At 38.7% G+C, this 23,079-nt stretch overlaps 1 protein-coding gene across 1 annotated transcript in view; it reads right to left on the reverse strand.

Annotated features, from left to right (window-relative positions):
- Nucleotides 1–23,079, reverse strand: part of SUCLG2 (succinate-CoA ligase GDP-forming subunit beta) — a 260,932-nt gene that overhangs the window by 76,574 nt on the left and 161,279 nt on the right. The window contains exon 9 of the mRNA XM_059390128.1: nucleotides 22,342–22,484. Within this exon, the coding sequence (XP_059246111.1) occupies nucleotides 22,342–22,484 (143 nt within the window). The remainder of the gene's footprint in view (nucleotides 1–22,341; nucleotides 22,485–23,079) is intronic.

A 23,079-nucleotide genomic window follows, 5' to 3' on the forward strand; every position in this document is an offset into this window, starting at 1 on the left:
ATCTCCCCCTTGAAACACTCTATTATCATGACATTTGTCAAATACTGAAAGATCTGACCACTTCCCTTTTCCCCAAATAGCACAAGGAACCCAGATAACAAATGAAGGTTGTACTTTGTAACAAGAATAGACAGGAGATTGAATCACAGCAAAACACTTACAAATCAAGAGAGGGGAAGAAAAGTACCAAGAGAGATTAAATGCACAGAGAACAATAATAGGAAGGAAATCTCTTGTGAAAAGAAGCAGCTGATGGTAACTTAATCGGGACAAAAATGAATTAGATCTACTTCAGTGACTGCGCTCAAGAAGAGGTAATTTCATAAAGTTTATAGAAAGTCACTTGAAAATTATACAACTTGTTTTTGTTCTCTACTTTTAGAGGGAAGGGAAATAAAAATTCTCCGTTGAGGGAACTGCTCTTCAGAAAAAAGCATTTATAAACCCAGTTGATGAATGTTACCTATTAACTAGAAGATTATCCTTAATTCTCATTTGGGTAAAAAAATCACTTTAGAACTGAGAAGGTCCCTCTGAGTTTCAGGGAGAGATTTTGACCCAGAAATAAGGAGTGGGGGGAATCTTAAAACACATGGGGATGGCAAGTACATGGAGAAAGAAATTAAAATCTGAGTTAAAAGAGTTGAGCCCCAGGTGAGTATATGGCTCAACAAAGGTAAGCTGGGGCAAATTCTCAGATCTGTGAAAATAATATACATGGCATGTAACACAAGACTTGTTGGGTTGTCAGTGACAGAAAACAAATACTAGGGGTGCCTAGTGGCTAGGCAGTTGAGCGTCTGCCTTCGGCTCAGGTGATGATCCCAGGGTTGTGGAATCGAGTCTTACATCAGGCTCCTTGCTCATTGGAGAGCCTGCTTCTTCCTCTCCCTGTGCCTGCCTCTCTCCCTGCTTATGCTCTTTCTTGGTCAAATAAAAACACAAAATATTTTAAAAAGAAAGAAAGGAAGGAAGGAAGGAAGGAAGGAAGGAAGGAAGGAAGGAAGGAAGAAAAGAAAAGAAAGAAAACAAATTCTAACTTAAAGGGTAACAAAAACTGAAATTTCTCTTCACTGGGACGGTAGCTGAAGAAGCTAGAGAAGAAGAGGAGAGCCAGCAGACATTCTCAAACATGAGAATCACCCCAAGGGCTTGCGGGGCCCCATGCCAAAGTTTTTGATTCAGTAGTTTCAGGCAGAAGAATCTGCATTTCTAAAAAAGTTGCAGGTGTTGCCACTCCTACTTGTCCAAGCACTTTGAGGAGCTCTGAGTTAGAGACAGCTGGACTCTAGAATGGAAGCTCTATCACACAGCTTTCCTCCTGGATCTTACTCTGGCTGTCACCAGATGGGAGGGAATACTTAGAGCGTCTTGGGCCACCTGGTTTTAGTTCATGATCCCACAGGCAGGTGGTCTTTATTATGAGGGTCAGCAGGAGAACAGCAGGGAGGCCTCTGACCTGGACTGAGGGACTCTGTCAGGACACCGCGCCTGAAAGCAACCTTATGCGAGGGGTGCAGTGAGGAACATCTGGGTTGCTGGTGTAACACCTGGGCCAGGTATAAGGGTTCTCTGTGGGCAGGGGCAGGGAGTAGAGGATCCAACTGGGGACACACAGAGCAAAAGAATGTATCACCAAGATCACAGGGGATCACAAGGAGAAGTATCACCAAAGAAATAAGAGAGTCATGGGGAAGCATGATGAGCAAAGAACAGTATGACAGGTGGTTATCACAGCCCATAATGAAGTCCAGATGCACCATGTACAATCAAATTCTCTTATGATACTGTTTTTTACACATATTATCACTCATCTAAACTCACAGAGCAGTGTGGTTCTCACATTATCTGTGGTGAAGGACAATTTTTTCTTAAATGCCCTGACAGACACTGACTGATGTTTTTGTAAAATACAATCATCTGAATGGCTAGAAAATCGATCTTCCACTTATCTGCCATGGCAATGGCAATTTGCAATACAAATTCCTAGATGCGGATTCTGTTTCTGTACTTACTATAGACCTGAAACAGCACACAGGCTGGTGTTTCTACACGAACTGGCCCTGGTCCTATACCACAGAGAGCATTCCTACTGGAGACCACAGGGCACCAGGTCTCTGTCATAACTACTCAGCTAAGTAAGGACATGAATGAGCAGAGCTCTGTTCCTATAAAACTTTATTTATAAAAACAGGCATAAGACAAGATTTGACTGTAAAATCCAGTATGCCTACCCCTATTACAGCCCAGTGCTTCTCAAACTCTAATGCACATAGAGTCATCTGGGGGTCCTGTGAAAACACAAATTCTAACCCAACAGATCTGAGGTAGGGCTGAGATCCTGCATTTCTAATAGCCTTCAGGCTGATGTCAACATTGGTAGTCTATGGACTACATTTTGAGGAATAAGGCTGCACAGACTCTTCTCTGTGAACCTAGAGACTAGGATGTGATGTCAATATTAATATGTGCTTTATACTGGGACATCTTTAAGCTTAGAAAGGACTGTATGTGTCAGTCAGTCTTCAAAGGGATGATAACAGTCAGGAGAACTTGATAAGGGTGCCTTGTTGGAACCAATGACATCAAATGTTAGGTGGTTTCCTATTTTCTCAATCAGCTCATGACATGACACGTAGTAGGTGATCAAGGAACAGTCAAATGACTATTCACTGATGCTAGGAATATCCAGTTGTGTCCGCTACAGGGAGGAAGCTAAGATGACGGTAAGGCTCTCATTTCTATCCTGTTGTCTTACCTAAGACATTCTGCATTGTTCAATACATTGGTGCAACTTACAACAGGTGGTGCTTTTTAAGGCTGTATCTGTATAGAAAAACAGAATCACAGTATTCTTTCAGCAATGGTTTTCTTTTTACACTTCTTTTGTATTTTTATAATTTTTTTTTATTTTTGCTGCTTTCACTCTTCTCATTTGATTGTCCAACACTTCTGTGTTGGAATTTGGTCAACAAATTCCAACAGATGAACTACTTGCTTGTTCAGTTTAATGGACATGAAGATCCACTCACAAAATGTAATCACTAATCACAGGTCATAAAACAGAAAAATATCAGAAATGTCTAAATTTAGGCATTTCCCCTCATACCTGCTACCCAAATGTCCACATTCTTGGATTACAATGACAAACTGAAGATTCTACATCACTTATATCTCTAACTCAGAGAAATGTACTACTTGAGATTAACAAGCCAGAGAAATCTAGAAGGTCAAGGGTTAAAGCTCCATATGGATTTTCTGTTCACTACTTATGATCCTAAGGCCTCTGAGAAGTAGAGCAGATACCTAAATGTTTGCTCAAAAATATTCTACTGGAGTTCTAATTGAGAAAAAGGGACGTGTCCAGAATGCTTACAGATAACGATTAATGAAAGAACTCACAGATAAGCTGGAAGAAAAATAATTAACTTGGACTTGTGCCAGCTGCCCCTTGGGAATGCTAACTAATATGTGTGTTCAAAGTGCTCCATTTCTTAAGACCTCAAAGGTGGAGACAGAGCATCCCCAGGAGAGGGTCCTGGCTATGGAGATAAAATATCCATCGATACTCACAAAGGACCTCTAACTGCAAGGCAGTTGCCACCCAAATTTAAGTTGCAGCATAAACTATTCAAGTGGACAACACCTATATTTTTTTTAAGTCTATAATAAAACAAATGACATGGCTTACAGCTTTGGTAGAGAAGTAGTGAGTAAACAGAAAGGAAAGAAGGGCAGGTCCAGCTGGTGGAGATATTGGAAAGATTCTCCTCACTGGGAGTATTCATTCATCGCCTACAAACCCAGGCTCCACATCTAACAGTCACAACGCATCTTTCCCAAGGGCAAATATTTCTGAGGTCTTCTTGGACAAACCTATCGAAAATAATAAATTTCTGGCATTCTGAGGTCTCCCTCTCAATTTTATTTTTCAACCCTGTAAGTATCACCACCCAGTATATTAGTTATTTCATTGATATTAGGCATTCATTTACTCATTGATTCAACTGTCTATCTTCTCCCTCTGAAAGAGAAGCTCCAAGACTGTTTTACTCACTGCTCTACAACTCAGTTGTATGGATACAGGACAGGCATGTATAACACAATAGACTATCATCTGGCTCATGTAGCTGAGTGGGTTTCTGGCCTGCTGAGTCATTCTGCGATCTGGAGAACTAGTCCTGACCTCATAAAGGGGACTTTGAGGAGTTGACCCCAACAAGCTGTGGGGAACCACCTCCTCCATAAAGTCAATTCCTGTTGTGGCATGAGACTTGTCAACCTCCTGGTTAACACACTGACGTGTACCTATGGCTGAGTTCCTGCCTTAGTTTCCTGCCTGGTACTCCAGTCTCCCTAGAACCAAGCTTCTGCTCGTGGGATGCTTTGTGTGAGTGCAGCTTGGCCTCAGCTCTACAGCCTGGAGACTGTGGTACTGGCAACCTGTTAACAGATTTGCCCTAAATACTACTTAAGAATTGCCTCCCTGTGTTTGTACTCATTATCTTCTACTCACATGCTGCTTTCAGGTAAGACCTGCCCACTCACTTCTCTCTGGAGACCTGTCACCTGCTGCTGCTGGGTCTGGCTGCTGGACAGGACCTCACCCCAGCGTCTGCAAAGAGGCCCTTCCCTTCATTGCTTCCCTGACCCTGGGGGATAAGTCCAGCTCTAGACAATGGTCCCTAGCTGGCTGCCCCGTTTCATCAGAGGCTTACCAGACGCACAGTACTGGCATCTAGCTCTGGAAACTGTTTCACAAGGATAACTCATTAACTTATTATGTGTTCCTTCCTGGCTGAGAACATTCAACTGTATGATTTACATGAAAATAAAGAGACTGTCAATATGAATTTGCTCGAAAAGACATTTTTGGAGAATCTACAATGTTCCTTGAACCATTAGAGTGGCTAGAAAAAATGAAGTATATAATAATAGTTGAACAAAACGAGGGGCTGGGGAAAAGAAAAACTCAAGGAAAAACTGTAAGCTATTTTTAAAGAATATGGAGTCAATGAAAAGTTTAATGAAAGACCAGCAAGAAGTGGGAGGGCAAAGAAGAAATCCTATCTCTAGGCAATTTCACAGGATTTAAAAAGAGAAATGTATGAACGAAAGAGATGATTAATTGGTGAGGACTATAAATTGCAAATATTCCACAGAAAAGCAGAGAGAGATGGGGACGAATTATCACCGAGGTGGCATCTGATATGGGCTAGAGATTAACAAGACACTTACTTACGTTTTGAGCTTCTTTCTCTTTACAAAGGAAGATGCATAGAGAAATCTATGGATTCTTAGGAAGAATGTTGGCCAGAAAGAACAAGGGGAAATAAAGGTGAGTTTACTCTTCTACTTCTGTTAAGTCTCTTTCTGGACTCAGTGTCACTTCATTGAACCGCATATATTAGGAGGATATCAGGAAGACCTTGAACTGAACTGTCAGGGAGGCACATCAGTCCACATTTGGAATTCTTAGGTATTTCAGAATCTGGGTAATTCAGCATGACAATATCAAATATTTAAGAATGACTCATTAATCCTGAGATAATTAAAACAAAGTCAGATCAGCAGCCTATTGAGGTAGTAAATGTGTAAGTCACTAAAGGATGGGAGCGTGGTTCTGACTTGGCACTGGACTATGGTGATTTTTTTTTTATTGTTATAAAAATCTGTTTTGTACCACAAAGTTTTTAATACTTGTTACTATTACATTTATTTGTTAACTATACTGTACTCTGCTTCAGCAAACCAGACTTAACAAAGTTCACACATTTTCTGAAACAGATTTTAAGTGCTGAGTTTCTTTAAATAACTTTCTCAATAACAAGATACCTTTAAAACACTGCCCTTTATTAACACGCTATTAAAAACAACACTGGAAGATGTGTATTATGTAACACCAGATTTTTTTTAAAGACCATCAAAAGGAAGGGCATTCTAATAATACCTTACAAAGACAATAAGTATAGATAATTTTTGCAAGGAAATTTAACAAAATTATAATAGTGGCTATGTTATGGTAATAAAGTTAAGGATGATTTTTTTTAATCTCATACTTTTAATAGGAAGTGTAAATTTCTAAAAGTCGAAAATATCAATTTTTTTTAAAGTAAAGAAAAATTTCAAAATGCACGAAACAAAGGGACTTAAAGGTGTAAGGAATCATTCTTACCTGAAAAGTGGAAAATTAAGTTAAAATTTTCTCAAGGTTAAAAAAAAAATTTTCTCAAGGTTTATTTATCTAATCCTTAAATATAAAGGCAATATGTCTAAAAGACCATTACCAACACATTTTGAAGGTTCGTAAGAATCAAAATCCTTTCCTTTAGGAAGTATATAAAAGGAAATTATGAAAAGAAAGAATTTTTTTCACTTTACATTCAGGCTAGGGGTTCCTGACTGTCCTTTCTAATAAAGATAAAATGGAATAACTCTTTCATGTAATCTCTGAAGAGCTATCCATAACTATCCAAAACATTATTCAGGCAATTCTCATCCACAGCAGTCATGTTCTATAATCTTAATAGTGAACACTGAGTCAGCAAATACTAAATCACTGCTCCCAAGGAAATGCGGGGTTAGGTTCCTACAAGCCTCTGGGGATAACATTTTCCTCAAAAGAGCAATACATAATATTGTTCTCTGTGTGTTTCTCTCTCTCGCTCTCTCTTTTTTTAAAAGATTTTATTTATTTATTTATTTGACAGACAGATATCACAAGTAGGCAGAGAGGCAGGCAGGGAGAGAGAGGAGGAAGCAGGCTCCCCACTGAGCAGAGAGCCCGATGTGGGGCTCGATCCCAGAACCCTGAGATCGTGACCTGAGCTGAAGGCAGAGGACTTAACCCACTGAGCCACCCAGGTGCCCTGTGTGTTTCGTCTTAAGGACACCTTATTTAATATATATTGTTAATTCATTGCTATTGAATCTGTCTTCAGTTCTGGTCATGATTCCAGGGTCCTAGGATTGAGTCCTGCTTTGGGGTCCCTGTCCCTCTGCTGCTTTCCCTGATTTTGCACTCTCTCTCTCTCTCTGACAAAAAAGTAAAATCTAAATTTATTTTTAAAAAATCCTTTCTATTGAATTTATGGCCAATTGCACTCTAACTCACTCTTGAACAAAGCTAATCTCATATCTATATTTTTTCTCTGTGAGGTGCATCACAAGAGATGTGACTTAGGTGAACGAGACAGCACTGTGTCACTACATGGATCATTTTAAACTTCAAAATAGCCACTCTTCCCAGTGATGATAGCCTTCTATGTTCTTCTGCCTCTACCTAGTGTGGTGATAAGTTGGCAGGAAATGTTGAAACCTTAAAATCTGCATACATAGTCACCCTCAATCTTACAGGAATTCATCTTATATGAATAGTCTGAACTGTATGTAACATGAAGAGTACAGAGAGGTTCAGGACAGGATTATTTTAACTTAGAAACACCCTGAATATCAAATAAAAGAGGACTGATTAAGTAAATTTACATATTCATACATCTGAATACTATTCGGCTCCTAAAAATGTTGTAGAGGAGTATACAAGGACAGGGAAAAGGTATGTAAAAAGTGGGAAAAAGCAGAGTATATAATAGTGGCAATCATTTTGACACTAGTTTTGTCAAAAATACTACACTACATAGTCATTTAAAACAGTATATGTAAATGTAACTTGACTTATTTTGGTACTTTTCTATATTTTATGTTTCCTTAATTTAATCTTTAGGAAAAACGGGATGCTGTTTAATAAAACACCCTAAAAAAAGACAAAATGCTTTTTATTTTGCAAGCCACAATGAGTCAAAAGTTGATTTCTTCAGTGAGCCCACGTGGACGTGTTGTTCATTTAGGAACAACACAAGCATCCCTAGTTCCTAATTCTCTGGCAATGGGTGGAGGGGAGTGTTGAGGGAGGAAGAAAGACAATTCACAGTGTCTTTGATTCCCAGAATGCAGTGGGGCTCATCCCGCCAGACTACAGCTCAGACCTGTAGAGGAACCAGGACCCCTCTCAGCTCAGAGGCTCTTCTTCACCTTGTTCTCTTGCATAATTTTCCCAAGTTTGCTCCCCACATCTAGTGATTCCCCTACCAGACATTATTTGGATTAAAAAGCAATACCTTAAAAATAATAATAGTAAAACTTCGAGATGTTTGATCACTCTACTATTATACGGCCATTCTTAAGACTCAGATATACCTGACATTAATCCTGATCATTATTAGGTCACCTTGTTAGAAAATGCACTATTTTCTCCTTCTTGAATAGAACTGTGCCATTTCTCCGTGCAATAACATTAAGGGGGGGGGGGGAAACCCAAACTAACTCTTCTAATCATTATATATTATTTCTAATCTATATGATATTATACTTTAACAGCAGTTCATTTATCTTTAACAGTCTACAAACTCTTCACACAGAATTCATAATCCATTACTATGCATGTTGAGACTAATGATAAAATTCACTAAAATATCCCCAAGTCTGTTAAAATTCTTCAAATTACTTACCATGAAACAAAACAAAGCACATTCAAATTTGAATTTTGAGAAGCAGAACAGAGTAAAAACCTTATTTTTTATTTATTCCTGAGAGTATGTTAGCAAGGAACATGAAAATATATTTAGAGTGTTCCAGGGATGCATGAAAAATGAGGTAGCTATCAGACACACTGATCTTCTGTAAGATACAAAACCAACCACCTTCCTAGGACCCAGCTCTTACTGGGACGTGCTGGCAGGTAACATGGAATGAGTGTATGTTGGACAAGGACAGCCAGACATATTTGGAAATTTGGATCAACTGGGCATCAGAGAAAGAAATGCAAGACAAGAGGGAAAGTACTTTAAGGAAAGGAAGAGCAGTGAGTATGGGGCAGCTGGCTTTCCATTCTCTAGTTCACATATAGTGTTACCCTACACAGGGGTGAAACCAGATGACAGGTTACCAATTTGTAAGCACTAAATCGTTTATATTCTTCTCAGACTAGACTATCAGGTAGCCTACCACCATACAGAATGGCTGCCTGGACTTATACTCCTGCCAACTCCATATGAAAGTAAGATTTCTTTTCTAAGAGGCCTGTAAGAACAGGGATAGGGGAGTTATTTTAAAAATAATGCTCATGTTGTTTAAAGGACTAGTCATTATATTTGAAAATCAATTCCTATAAGAGTTCTATTATCCCCCCACACACATACAAAATAAAGGCTCCCTTTATTTTAATAAAGGTATTTAGTTTTTATTAAATTTTATTTAATAAAGGTATTTTAGCAAATACAAATAGACTGTAATAAAATGAGTCTCATTGAAAGCTTCTGACATAAATATGTAAATAAGTGAAATAGAGCTTCCTGTGTTTTATGCTTGAATATATTCTAAATGTATGATAAACAACAATATGTGTGTGAGGCATTTAGAACATATTAATCCCCAAATATATTTATTCAAATTAAAGGCATTGGCATGCTAAAAATATTACTTCTCCAGCCTCAAATTCTAAAGACTTTTGAAGCATACCACAGAGCCAAAATAGCTGGACTCTTCTCAAATTTATACCAGATGATATCCTATGGTTCTTGCACACATGAATTTAATCCTCCCTTGATTAAGTTGTGTATTCTTGTTTATCTGAACATAGAGTCATGGCAAGTCACTGACTTGCTTACACATTTCATCGACTTCAAAACAACACAGGCAGTGACACGGATGTCAGTGAACCTCTTTTAGACACCTCCCATCCTGTCCATGACCGCTAATTCCTCCCCTTTCAATAATTATAAATCCAAGCCTTAGAAATGACAATGAAGTGGAACATACAATAAAATGTTCAATAAAAGTTTGAATTGTACTTTAAAAGTTTTCATTGTGCTTTAGAAATATCTGCCAAGTACTTACACATACATGATCTATGTTGATATTCAAAGCAATGCTTCCAGGTGTTACTTTCATGTCTACTTTACCAGAAGGTACCCGAAGTTTAAAGAGCATATCCTAATAGCTAATAAACATATGAAAATGCATTCAACTTCACTGGTCATGAGAGAAAGGCACTCAACCGCACTGAATACCACCACACATTGATCGGGATGACTGAAACTGGGAAGGCTTGACTATACCAGTGTTGGAAAGATGTGGAGAAACTGGAACTCCTATACACACTCACGAGAATGTAAACGGGCACATTTGTAGGACCTCTTGGTAGGATATGTTCAGGCTGATTATGTGTGTATGTTACAACCCAGAAACCCTAGTTCCAAGAATATACCCCACTGAAATGCGCTCCAAAGGACTTGTATGAGAACATGTTCATAGCCAATGTAATAGTCAAAACTGAGTAACACAAATGTCTATCCACAAGAAAGGATAAAGTGTTGTGGCAGTCACACTATAGAATACCATGCAGCAGTAAGAATAAGTGAACAATTGCTACATAAAATGCAGATGAATCTTAAAAATAAAAGTTAAGCAAGGCTAGGAGGAGAGACTTAAGATGGCGGAGGAGGAGCAGACTGAAATGACATCAGGTCGCAAGAGTTCAGCTAGATGGTTATCAAACCATACCAAATACCTACAAACTCAACAGGAGATCAAAGAAAAGAAGAGCAGCAATTCTAGGAACAGAAAATTGAGCACTTTCTGAAAGGTAGGATGTGTAGAGAAGTGAATCCGAGATTATGGAAAGATAGACTGGAGAGTAGGGGTCAACTCCCGGCAAGCAACGGAGTAACAGAGCACAAAATCAGAACTTTTAGAAGTCTGCTCCACTAAGGGACATTGCTCCAGAGGTTAAGCGGTGGTGGACCCCTTGCAGGGACAGTGTAGTCTTGGGACCCGCGGGGTCACAAAAGATTGGGGGTGTCTGAGTGTGGCAAATCTCCTAGGTATCAGAGTGGGGAAGATAGCTACAAAGACAGAGCTAAGGTGGGGTGTCTCAGCTTGGGATTACCTTAAATCATGATCCATAGCATAGTCGGAGCACTGCTCTTTGAGCAGGGATCCTACAAGTGGCAGATCCACAGAGACACCTTCCTCTGCTGGAGGCAGGAATCTGCTCGGTTTAGAGACTCCAAATGGGGCCAGGGGTCAGAGACAGAAATGCTCTGTCATAGGCTGGGTGAGCCCAGAGCCTGGCCAGAGACCAAGGAGACGGGAGTGATTGATCCCTTTTCTCTGAAGGTGCACTGAGAAGCGGGGCCCTGAGCACTCAGCTCCTCCGAGCTGGAGTTTGGGAGGCTGCCATGTTCATTCCCATCCTCCAGAACTCTATAGAAAGCATTCAGGGAATAAAAATTCCTGAGAGGGAACCCGAGTAGTTTACTTAGCCCGGCCCTGGCAAGGACGATACAATTCTGCCTCGGGCAAAGACATTTGAGAATCACTGTTACAGGCCCCTCCTGCAGAAGATCAGCAAGAAAATCCAGCCAGGACCAAGCTTACCGATCAAGGAGAACAGTGGAACTCCAGAGATAGGGGAAAGCAATGCATGGAATTCATGGCTTTCTCCCCATGATCCTTTAGTCTTACAAAGTTAAATAAATTAAAAAAATTTTTTTTCTTATTCTAATTTTTTAAAAATTTTCCTCTTTCCTCTTTTAATGTTTTTAACTAGTTCATCTTAACAATATTTTCTAAAAAAAAATCTTTTTAAACCTTCATTATTTTAGTCATATTATACCCTTCATTGTATTTAACCTTATTTTTTGTATACATATAGGGTTTTTTTTTTTTTCTAAAAATTTGGATATAATTTCTTCTAATAGATCAAAATATATCCTGAATCTAGCACTAGGCTTTTTTCTAATCTCCAGCCTGAGCACATTCTCTGCACCCCCCCTTTTATTTCTTCTTTCTTTTTCCAACCAACTTATCATATCAATTCCTTTTTTAGAATTTTTATTTTAATTTTCATCTTTACAGTCATATTCCATCCCTTCACCATGTTTACCCTTATTTTTGTATATATGTAAGTTTTTCTTTCTTTAAAATTTTGGGAGGTAGTTTCTTCTAAGAGACCAAAATACACCCCAAATCAAATCAGTGGCTCTGTTCTATTCACCAGTCTAATATATATTTTTAAATTTCTTTTTACCCCCTTTCTTCTCCCCTGGTTTGGGGTTTCCTTTGATTTGGTCAGCATACATTTTTCTGGGGTCTTTGCCACCCTTTTAGTATTTTATTCTCTCATTCATATATTCTTATCTAGATAAAATGACAAGGCAGAAAAAATTAGCACCAAAAAAAAAGGAACAAGAGGCAATACCAACAGCTAGGGACCTAACCAATATGGCCACTGGTAATATGTTAGATCTAGAATTCAGAATGACAATTCTCAAGGTGCTAGCTAGGTTCAAAAAAGGTATGGAGGATATTAGAGAAACCCTGTCTAGAGAAAAAAAAAAGCCCTTTCTGGAGAAATAGTCAAATCTAACCAGGTTGAAATTTAAAAAGGACTTAATGAGGTGCAATCAAGAATGGAGGCTCTCTCTGCTAGGATAAATGAGCCAGAAGAGAGAATTAGTGATACAGAAGACCAAATGATGGAGAATAAAGAAGCTGAGCAAAAGAGAGACAACTACTGGACCACGAGGGGAGAATTTGAGAGGTAAGTGATACTATAAGATGAAACAATATTAGAATAATTGGGATTCCAGAAAAAGAAGAAAGAGAGAGGGGGCAAAAGGTATATTGGAGAAAATTATAATAGAGAATTTCCCTAATATGGGAAAGGAAACAAGCATTAAAATCCAGGAGGCACACAGAATCCCCATCAAAATTAATAAAAATAGGTCCACACCCCGTCATCTAATAGTAAAACATACAAGTTTTAGTGACAAAGAGAAAATCCTGAAAGCAGCTCGGGACAAGAAGTCTGTAACATATAATGGTAGAAATATTAGATTGGCAGCAGACTTACCCACAGAGACCTCTGGGCCAGAAAGAACTAGCATGATATATTCAGGGCACTAAAGGAGAAAAATATGCTGCCAAGAATACTATATGCAGCTAAGCTATCATTGAAAATAGGAGAGATAAAAAGCTTCCAGGATGAACAAAAACTAAAAGAATTTGCAAACATCCTATCAGCCCTACAGGATATACTGAAAGAGGTCCTCTAAGCAAAGAGACAGCCCCAAAGTAGTAGACCAGAACAAAACAGTAACAGTCACCTTACAAGCAATACAAGAAGGAAATAAAGGCCTTAAATGGCACACTGGACCAGATGGACATCACATATATATCAGAACATTCCATCCCAAAGCAATAGAATACACATTCTTCTCTAGTACACATGGAACATTCTCCAGAATAGATCACATCCTGGGTCACAAATCAGGTGTCAACTGGTACCAAAAGATTGGGATCATTCCCTGCATATTTTCAGACCACAATGCTCTGAAGCTAGAACTCAATCACAAGAGGAAAGTTGGAAAGATCTCAAATACATGGAGGCTAAAGAGCATCCTACTGAAGAATGAATGGGTCAGCCAGGAAATTAAGAACTGAAAAAATTCAAGGAAACAAATGATAATGAAAACACAACTGTTCAAAATCTGTAGAACACAGCAAAGGCAATCCTAACAGGAAAGTATACGGCAATACAATCCTTTCTCAAGAAACAAGAAAGGTCTCAAGTACACAACTTAACCCTATACCTAAAGGAGCTGCTGGAAAAAGAACAGCAGATAAAGTCTAAAAGTCTCTAGACAGGGTTTCTCTAATATCCTCCATGCCTTTTTTGAGCCTAGCTAGCACCTTGAGAAGAGAAATAATAAAGATGAGAGCAGAAATCAATAAAATAGAAACCAAAAGAATAGGAGAACACATCGACGAAACTTGGAGCTGGTTCTCTGAAAGAATAAGATTGATAAACTCATGGCCAGACTTATCAAAATAAAAACAGAAAGGATCCAAAGTAATAAAATCATGAATGAAAGCGGAGAGATCACAACCAACACCAAAGTAATACAAACAATTATAAGAACATATTATAAACAACTATACACCGGCAAATTTGACAAGCTGGAAGAAATGGATGCATTCGTAGACACATAGAAACCATACAAACTGAACCAGGAAGAAACAGAAAACCTGAACAGACCCATAGCCAGTAAGGAGATTGAAGTAGTCATCAAAAATCTCCCAACAGGGGTGCTGGGTAGTTCAGTGGGTTAAAGCCTCTGCCTTCAGCTCAGGTCATGATCCTAGGGTCCTGGGATCAATCCCTGCATCTGGCTCTCTGCTCTGCGGGGAGCCTGCTTCCTCCTCTCTCACTGCCTGCCTCTCTGCCTACTTGTGATCTCTGTCAAATAAATAAATAAATATTAAAAAAAAAAAATCTCCTAACAAACAAGAGCTGAGGGCCAGATGGCTTTCCAGGAGAATTCTACCAAATATTTAAAGAAGAATTAACACCTATTCTCCTGAAACTGTTCCAAAAAATAGAAATGGAAGGAAAGCATCCAAACTCATTTTATAAGGCCAGCATTATCTTGATCCCAAAACCAGACAAAGAACACAACAAAAAGGAGAATTATAGACCAATATCCTTGATGAAAATGGATGCAAAAATTCTCACCAAAATACTAGCCAATAGGATCCAGCAGTACCTTAAAAGGATTATTCACCATGATGAAATGGGATTTATGACTGGGCTGCAAGGTTGGTTCAACAACCACAAATCAATCAATGTGATACAATACCTTAATAAAAGAAAGAACAAGAAACATATGATACTCTCAACAGGTGCAGAAAAAGCAGTTGACAAAGTACAGCATTGTTTCCTTTTTTTTAAGATTTTATTTATTTGAGAGAGAGAGGGAATAAAAGAGAGAGAGAGAGAGCATGATACAAGAGAGGACAGGGAGAAGCAGACTCCCTGCTGAGCAGGCAGCCTGATGTGGGACTTGATCCCAGGATTCCTGGATCATGACCCGAAACAAAGACAGTTGCTTAAACAGCTGAGCCACCAAGGTGCCCAGTACGGCAGCCTTTCTTTTTACTTTTTCTTTTTTTTTTTTTAATGTATTTATTTGACAGACAGAGATCACAAGTAGGCAGAGAGGCAGGTAGAGAGAGAGAGAAGGAAGCAGGCTCCCTGCTGAGCAGAGAGCCTGATGCGGGCTCGATCCCAGGACCCTGGGATCATGACCTGAGCCGAAGGCAGAGGCTTTAACCCACTGAGCCCCCCAGGTGCCCCAACGGCATCCTTTTTTGATCAAAACTCTTCACAGTATAGGGATAGAAGGTACATACCTCAATATCATCAAAGCAATCTATGAATATCATTCTCAATGGGGAAAAACAGAGAGCTTTTCTCCTAAGGTCAGGAACACAGCAGGGATGTCTACTATCACCACTAATATTCAACATAGTACTAGCAGTCCTAGCCTCAGCAATCAGAAAACAAAAAGGAATAAAAAGCATCTGAACTGGCAAAGAAAAGTCAACTCTTTGCAGATGGTATGATTCTTTATGTGGAAAACCCAAAAGACTCCACTCCAAAACTCCAGAACTCATACAGGAATTCAGTAAAGTGACAGGATAGAAAATCAATGCACAGAAATCAGTTGCATTTCTATATACAAACAACAAGACAGAAAAAAGAGAAGTTAAGGAATCGATCCCATTTAAAATTGCACCCAAAATTATACCTAGGAATTAACCTAACCACAGAGGCAAAGAGTCTGTACTCAGAAAACTATGAAGTATTCATGAAAGAAATTGAGGAAGACACAAAGAAATGGAAAAGCTTTCCATGCTCATGGATTGGAAGAACAAACATTGTGAAAATGTCTATGCTACCTAAAGCAATCTATACATTTAATGCAATCTCCATCAAAATACCATTAATTTTTTTCAGAGAAATGGAACAAATAATTTAAAAATTTATGTGAAACCAGAAAAGACCCTGAACAGCCAGAGGAATGTTGAAAAAGAAAGCCAAAGTTGGCAGTATCACAATTCTAGACTTCAAGCACTATTACAAAGCTGTCATCATCAAGACAGTATGGTACTGGCACTAAAACAGACACATAGATCAGTGGAACAGAGTAGAAAGCCTAGAGACAGACCCTCAACTCTATGGTCAACTAATCTTTGACAACGCAGGAAAGAATGTCCAATGAAAAAAAGTCTCTTCAACAAATGGTGTTTGGAAAATTGGACAGCCATATGCAGAAAAATGAAGCTGGATCATGTCCTTACACCACACACAAAAATAGACTCAAATTGGATGAAAGACTTCAGTGTAAGACAGGAATCCATCCAAATCCTTGAGAACAGAGGCAGGAACCTCTTCAACCTCAGCTTTAGCAACTTTTTCCTAGAAACACTGCCAAAGGCAAAGGAAGCAAGGGCACAAATGAACTGTTGGGACTTCAACAAGATCCAAAGCTTTTGCCCAGCAAAGGAAACAGTCAACAAAACCAGAAGACAATTGACAGAATGGGAGAAGATATTCACAAATAACAAATCAGATAAAGGGCTAGTATCCAAAATCTGTAAAGAACTTAAAAACTCAACACCCGAAGAACAAATAATCTAATCAAGAAATAGGCAGACGACCTGAACAGACATTTCTTGAAAAAACACATCCAGATGGCCAACAGACACATGAAAAAATGCTCAACATCACTGGGCATCAGGGAAATACAAATCAAAACCACAGTGAGATACCTCATACCAGTCAGAATGGCTAAAATTAAGAAGTCACAAAATGACAGAATATGGCGCAGATGTGAAGAAAGGGGAACTCTCCTACACTGCTGGTGGGAATGCAAGCTGGTACAGCTTTACTCTGGAAAACAACATGGAGGTTCCTCACAAAGTTGAAAATAGAGCTACCCTACCCAGCAATCGCACTACTTGGTATTTATACTAAAGATACAAATGTAGCGATCCGAAGGTGCACATGCACCTGAATGTTTATAGCAGCAATGCCCACAATAGCCAAATATGGAAATAACCTAGATGTCCATCAATAGATGAATGGATAAAGAAGATGTGGTATATACATACAATGGAATACTATGCAGCCATCAAAATGAAATCTTGCCACTTGCATGGGTGGAACTAGAGGGTATTATGCTGAGTGAAAGAAGTCAGTCAGAGAAAGACAGTTATCATATGCTCTCCCTGAAATGAGGAATTTGAGAGGCAAAGTGGGGGGCTTGGGGGGTAGGGAAGGAAAAAATGAAACAAGACGGATCGGGAGGGAGACAAAGCATAAGAGACTCTTAATCTCACAAAACAAACTGAGGGTTCCTAGGAGGGTGGGGGGTATGGAGAAAATGGTTGGGTTATGGACATCAGGGAGGGTATGTGAAATGGTGAGTGCTGTGAAGTGTGTAAGGCTGACTATTTACAGACCTGTACCCCTTGGGCAAATAATACATTATATGTTAATAAAAATAATTAATAAAAAAAGTTAAGTGACAGATGGCTAACACAAAAGCTCTACAATCCTGTTTATACTCAGCTGAAATGTATATTAAGGCAAAAGAAACTGATGACAGAAGTTGGGACAACTATATTACCTTTGGGGGCAAAGCAAAGAAGGAGAAACATGGAGCTGAAGTGCATTATTTGCTTCCGAGATGCTGGTTGTCTAAGTTGGCTCAGGCTGCTATAACAAACTACCATAGATGGAGTGATATGACAACAAACAGTTATTTATTTTTTTTAAAGATTTTGTTTATTTATTTGACAGACAGAGATCACAAGTAGGCAGAGAGGCAGGCAGAGAGAGAGGAGGAAGCAGGCTCCCCACCGAGCAGAGAGCCCGATGTGGGGCTCGATCCCAGGACCCTGGGATCATGACCTGAGCCTAAGGCAGAGGCTTTAACCCACTGAGCTACCCAGGCGCCCCAACAAACAGTTATTTTTCACAATTCTAGAGGCTGCAAGTCCAAGAGGAAGGCACTGGCAGATTCAGCGTCTTTTGAGAGCCCACTTCCTGGTACAGAAACGGCCATAATCTAGATATACCCTCACATGGAGGAAGGGGTGAAGGAGCTATCTGGGGTCTCCTTTATAAGGGTATTACTCCCCCTCATGATGTAATTATCTGCCAAAGGTCCTACTTCCTAATATCATCACATTGGGGGTTAGGATTTCAACATATGAATTCTGGTGGGATGTAAAAATTTAGTCCTTAACACTGGTCATGTTCTATTTTGTGACCCAGCTGCCAGTTACATGGCTATGTTCACTTCATAATTACTCACCAAGCTATTGATTTGCGTACTGTTCTGTATGTAGGTCATACTTCAAGAAGAATTTATTAAGAATTTTAAATGATACCATCATATAAAATTATTCCTCCTTTAAATGGGAAATGTATATGTGTATCTTAATTAATGTAATAAGCCACTCTCTGGGTAAATGTTCCCACCACAAAAAAGAAACCATAATTACAGAGCAGGATGGAAACTAAGGCTATACTGTGATCATACTGCAACATACAGATGTACCAAATCAACACTTTACTCATCTCAAACTTATATGATGTTATGTAATCAATTATATCTCAATTTAAAAATTTTAATAACATTGAACTCCAAATACTAAAAAAAAAAAAAAAAAAAGAAAGAAAGAAATGAAGCAGCCCTATGAGGTAATAAGTACTGTTATTATTTCATTTTATATAAATGAGGAAACTGAGATATATAGAAATAAAATTACTTGCTCAAGCTCCTACAAGCAGTAAGTGGTAAAGATTTGACAGGAACCTGGGCAGTCTGGCACCAGAGCCCCACTAAGAACACATTCCTTGGGGCTCCTGGATGGCTCAGTGGGTTAAAGCCTCTGCCTTGGGCTCAGGTTATGATCCCAGGGTCCTGGAATCGAGCCCTGCGTCAAGCTCTCTGCTCCTCAGGGAGCCTGCTTCTTCCCCTCTCTCTGCCTGCCTCTCTGCCTACTTGTGATCTCTCTCTCTGTCAAATAAATAAAATCTTTAAAAAAAAAAAAAAAAAAGAAGAACACATTCCTTTTTGAACTAGTACTTAGGGCTTATGTGGAACATTTCTTCTTGGGTATTTAAAGAGCTTTGAAAAAACACGATACGTTAATTATATTGCAACCGAAAATAATAATATTTAAAGAAATAAAAGTTAAAAAATAAAGAGTGTTGAAACATGACTCTGAGTTAGATCTAAACCAGAAGCATGGACACATCAGGAGCAGTGACTTCGTGACTATCAATCATGCACTACTGGTTTCTGAAATCAGGCCTTCAGAGGCAACAAATTTGCTTTACTTTGTCCAAAAGAGTTGGGGTGACTATTGAGAACCCTGTCAACTGTCTTTTCCTTTTATCCATTTGTGTAAGATGTTTTACGTACTCCAGATGTCATTCGTACTCATTTTCTACACCTTTGGAATTCCAAGTTTTGAATTAGAAATAAAACCCAAGCATTTTTCAGAAAGACAAAAACTTAAGGATAACACTCTTCGGAGGGCTTTTCCATTAAGTGTGTTCAAATTCTTTACAGATTACCACAAACACCCTACTTCTACTTCTTAGTTTACATGGTTTTTTACTCCTCATGATTTACAGAATGCTAGTGCTTAGAATTTTATATGGTAAAAACAATGGAGATCAGATCTATTATACCACCAGAAGAACACACTCTCTTCCCTTTCTCTCATTTCTAGCCCAACTTGAAAATAAGAAAATTAAAAAAGACTTAATGTGAATTCTGTTTTATAAGGGAGCTATCTTGAAGATTCTTGTTTTAGACAGTTTGGCAGAGGAGCTCTGTTTTGCATATATTACAATCAAATAAGGAACACATTAGTGATAAAGGCATTTGTGTTAAGTCTCAGTGTGTATCAGCATTTGGGCTAAGAGTCAAGCAAAATAAATATAAGTTTCAGCTCTATGGCTGATATTATGTGTATAAATATAGGTCAACCCATAATATTGTTCTTGAATGATAACATTTATAACATTTATTACTTAATCAATAGAATTGGTTCACACATATGATGAACAAGTAGTTGTTACTATCAGTTGATTCAAGTTTAACAAAAACGGGCCTTTTGCAATTTTGGGTTTCAGTTAATTCAATTGACTAATCCTTACATCTAACAAGAAAATCAATACCTCTGTAATAATTAGCTTAGGGTTTTGGGGATTCTCTACTTCTGGGCAGCTGAATGGGGTTCTACCTGAAATAATTACTGCTAGAACTACTATCAGTTTTCTTGCAAAATCAAGTCAATTCATCTATAGTATTTTTAAGTCTCTGTTCTCTGAAATCTGTTAAACAATGCCAGGATTGAAAATACCCATTACATTTCTATGCTTTTTTTCTGTCCAAATTTCAAGATTTGGAAAATTTACAGTGAGATGAGCTATGCATTCATTTTCCTGATATAGCATGAGAAAAATAAAATAACTCCCACATATCTTTCTCTATCCAAGATGACAGGCAATCTCAAAAAAGTTTAAATACTCTAAGCATTTGAAAATATTCCATAGGGTAAAATCAAAATTTTTTCAGAGACTGTTTAAAAAAAAAAAAAATGGCTCTGCAAGTGACTTTTCCTTCCCTTCCTGCATTTTACAAAATTAAAATTCCAGATCAGCGGCTAAGAAAAGACATTCCAAAGAAAATGCAGTGATTGTCCTGGTAGATTTACTCCCTCGATAGCTCTCTATTATTCTTAGCACCGAATTTCCGTAGACACTAAAACTTCAGTATTTTATCACAGTTGCCCTGTTCTCTGAATACTTTGTGGTTCATGCACTTTAAAGAGCTGTGTGTTACTTATATCCATGGTATTTAGAGATTTCAATTTATAGGACACTTTTTGGGAGGAAAATGATTCTTTCGTTTAGTAAATAAGAAGAGGCACCTAGGTGGCTTAGCCAGTTTAGCATCTGCCTTTGGACCAGGTCATGGCCCCAGGGTCCTGGGATGGAGCCCCTATCAGGCTCCCTGCTCAGTGAGGAGTCTGTTTTTCCCTCTCTCTCTCTAGCCCCTTTCTCTCACTCCTGCTCTTTCTGTCTGTATTTCAAATAAATAAAATCTTTTAAAAAAAGAAAATAAGAAGAAGAAAGGTTAAATAAATTAATGACTGGGAAGCCATTGATAAAATTCCTACTTAACCAATGAGAACAAGGTACTTATATAAACAGAAAACCAATTGCAAACACTTTCTTCATGGCTGGGTGACTTCAGATTTTGATGACTCTGCTCCTCCTGGAAAGCACTGGAGAACTGAAGATTAGCAGCTGATAATACCCTACCACTTATTTTGTGAATCAGAAGGACAAGAGTGAGCAAAAATGTAAGGTGAGCAACCACCTGAGTCATAATGAAAACAGACAAGTATACTACTAATATAAAACAAAATTTCATATATGTGAACCAAAAGACTACTGTTGGTACTTATTAATGAGAAGCTTCCATATTAAGTTCAGACCACATTTCTTTAAAAAGAAATCTGGTCTCATGTTCATTTATGATTTTCCTAGTGATGGTTCACATTTCCCAGGTCTTCAGCTATATTAAGAGCCAAGAGAATGTCTCAGATACTCTAACAGTATCAAGATTCTCAAAGTCTAAAGTCAAATGGCGGTGGCACAGACACTACCTCACAGAACTGTAAAGGGAAATAAATGATATATATAATTCATTCATTCAATACATGTTAGCCTTCTCCTTGTCGTAAATGTCCATCTAAGCCTTGTTGTCATAGACAAGTGAGTACCAGCAGTTGAAACAAAGCATATAGGTATTGAACTTGAAAAGAATTTACTGAAGCCCTACTATGTGCTAGCATGGGTGTTATAGCTATATTATAGGCTCATAAAGCAACATTCTATGCTAGCTAGCACATATTACACACGATGAAAATTAAAAAGCACATGGAAGAATGTGGGGTCATTACTTTCTAGTGGCATATAGTTTTGTAATCCTTTCATTTTCTTCTGTCTCCAACTGTATGATAACACTTGCAGCACGTTATGGAAGGAGTCAGAGACTCGGTCCTCTAAGTCACATAAGGGCAGGACTAATCGCTTCAGTAAACATTATTCAAATAATGTTTCATGTCAACCAATGTTTCACTGTCTGGTGCACTCCCCCTTTTTTATTCCCTCCTGTCTCTCAGAACTTTGGAAGCACAGCATCTGAAATAAAATCTGGAGGCACCTACAAGCCTTTCACCTGAAATGGGTAAGCCATTGTATACTCCAAGTGGATGTAAAACAGGATTTACATCTACGGCTGCCATGTAAAGGTGTTGGCTTATCACCACTGAGCAGGAAAAAGGCAGTTCTTGACCGGGAAAAATCAGCACCTTACGCAATCTCCCTACAAAGACAGAGATTACCTTAGGATCAGAGGTCAGCAGTTTGAAAGCTTGATACACTTGAGCTTCCTTTACGCCACCACCAAGATCCAAGAAGTTGGCTGGCTTCCCACCATTCAGGAAGATAATGTCACAAGTAGCCATGGCTAGTCCAGCACCGTTCACTAGGAAATGTAAATGGCACACAAGACAGGATGAATTTAGCAACACGAAAGGGCGCATGAACCATTTCCTTCCCTCATCACACCAAAGAGAGCCCTGTCTCTCCCAGGTCAATCTGTCCTGCCTGGAACCAGGTAAATTCATGGACTTTTAGAACAAATCAGGAAATGTGCACACGAAGCATAAACAAAACAAAAAAACCTGGGAATATGAAGACAGGTTTGTTGAGAAGCTAAATCAATCTGGGAAACAGATCAAAGGAGAAGGGTTTACATCATTAATTTGGGCTAGTAGAAGAGGGAGTTTTGGGTTCTGGAAAAAACAACAGAACTCAAGAGAACCAAGGAAGGCTGCAAGAAGTTGCTTGCGTCTGTGAATTTCCTTCTTTAAATATCCTCAAGAGACCGGAGTAAAAAATGGAATTTGTTGAATTTTTGGCTTGCTGAGAATATGATCTTTTGAATGTAGCATCCCTCTGGGGTTGAGCCACGGGGGTCCCCACTTCAATAGGGCTCCATACTTTTCTACACTCAGTGCAACCATGCGTATTATAGGTTAATGTGGATTAACTTAGAAAACAAATGAATAAATGATAGC

This window comes from Mustela nigripes, chromosome 2 (assembly GCF_022355385.1).
Source record: "Mustela nigripes isolate SB6536 chromosome 2, MUSNIG.SB6536, whole genome shotgun sequence".
Taxonomy (NCBI): domain Eukaryota; kingdom Metazoa; phylum Chordata; class Mammalia; order Carnivora; family Mustelidae; genus Mustela; species Mustela nigripes.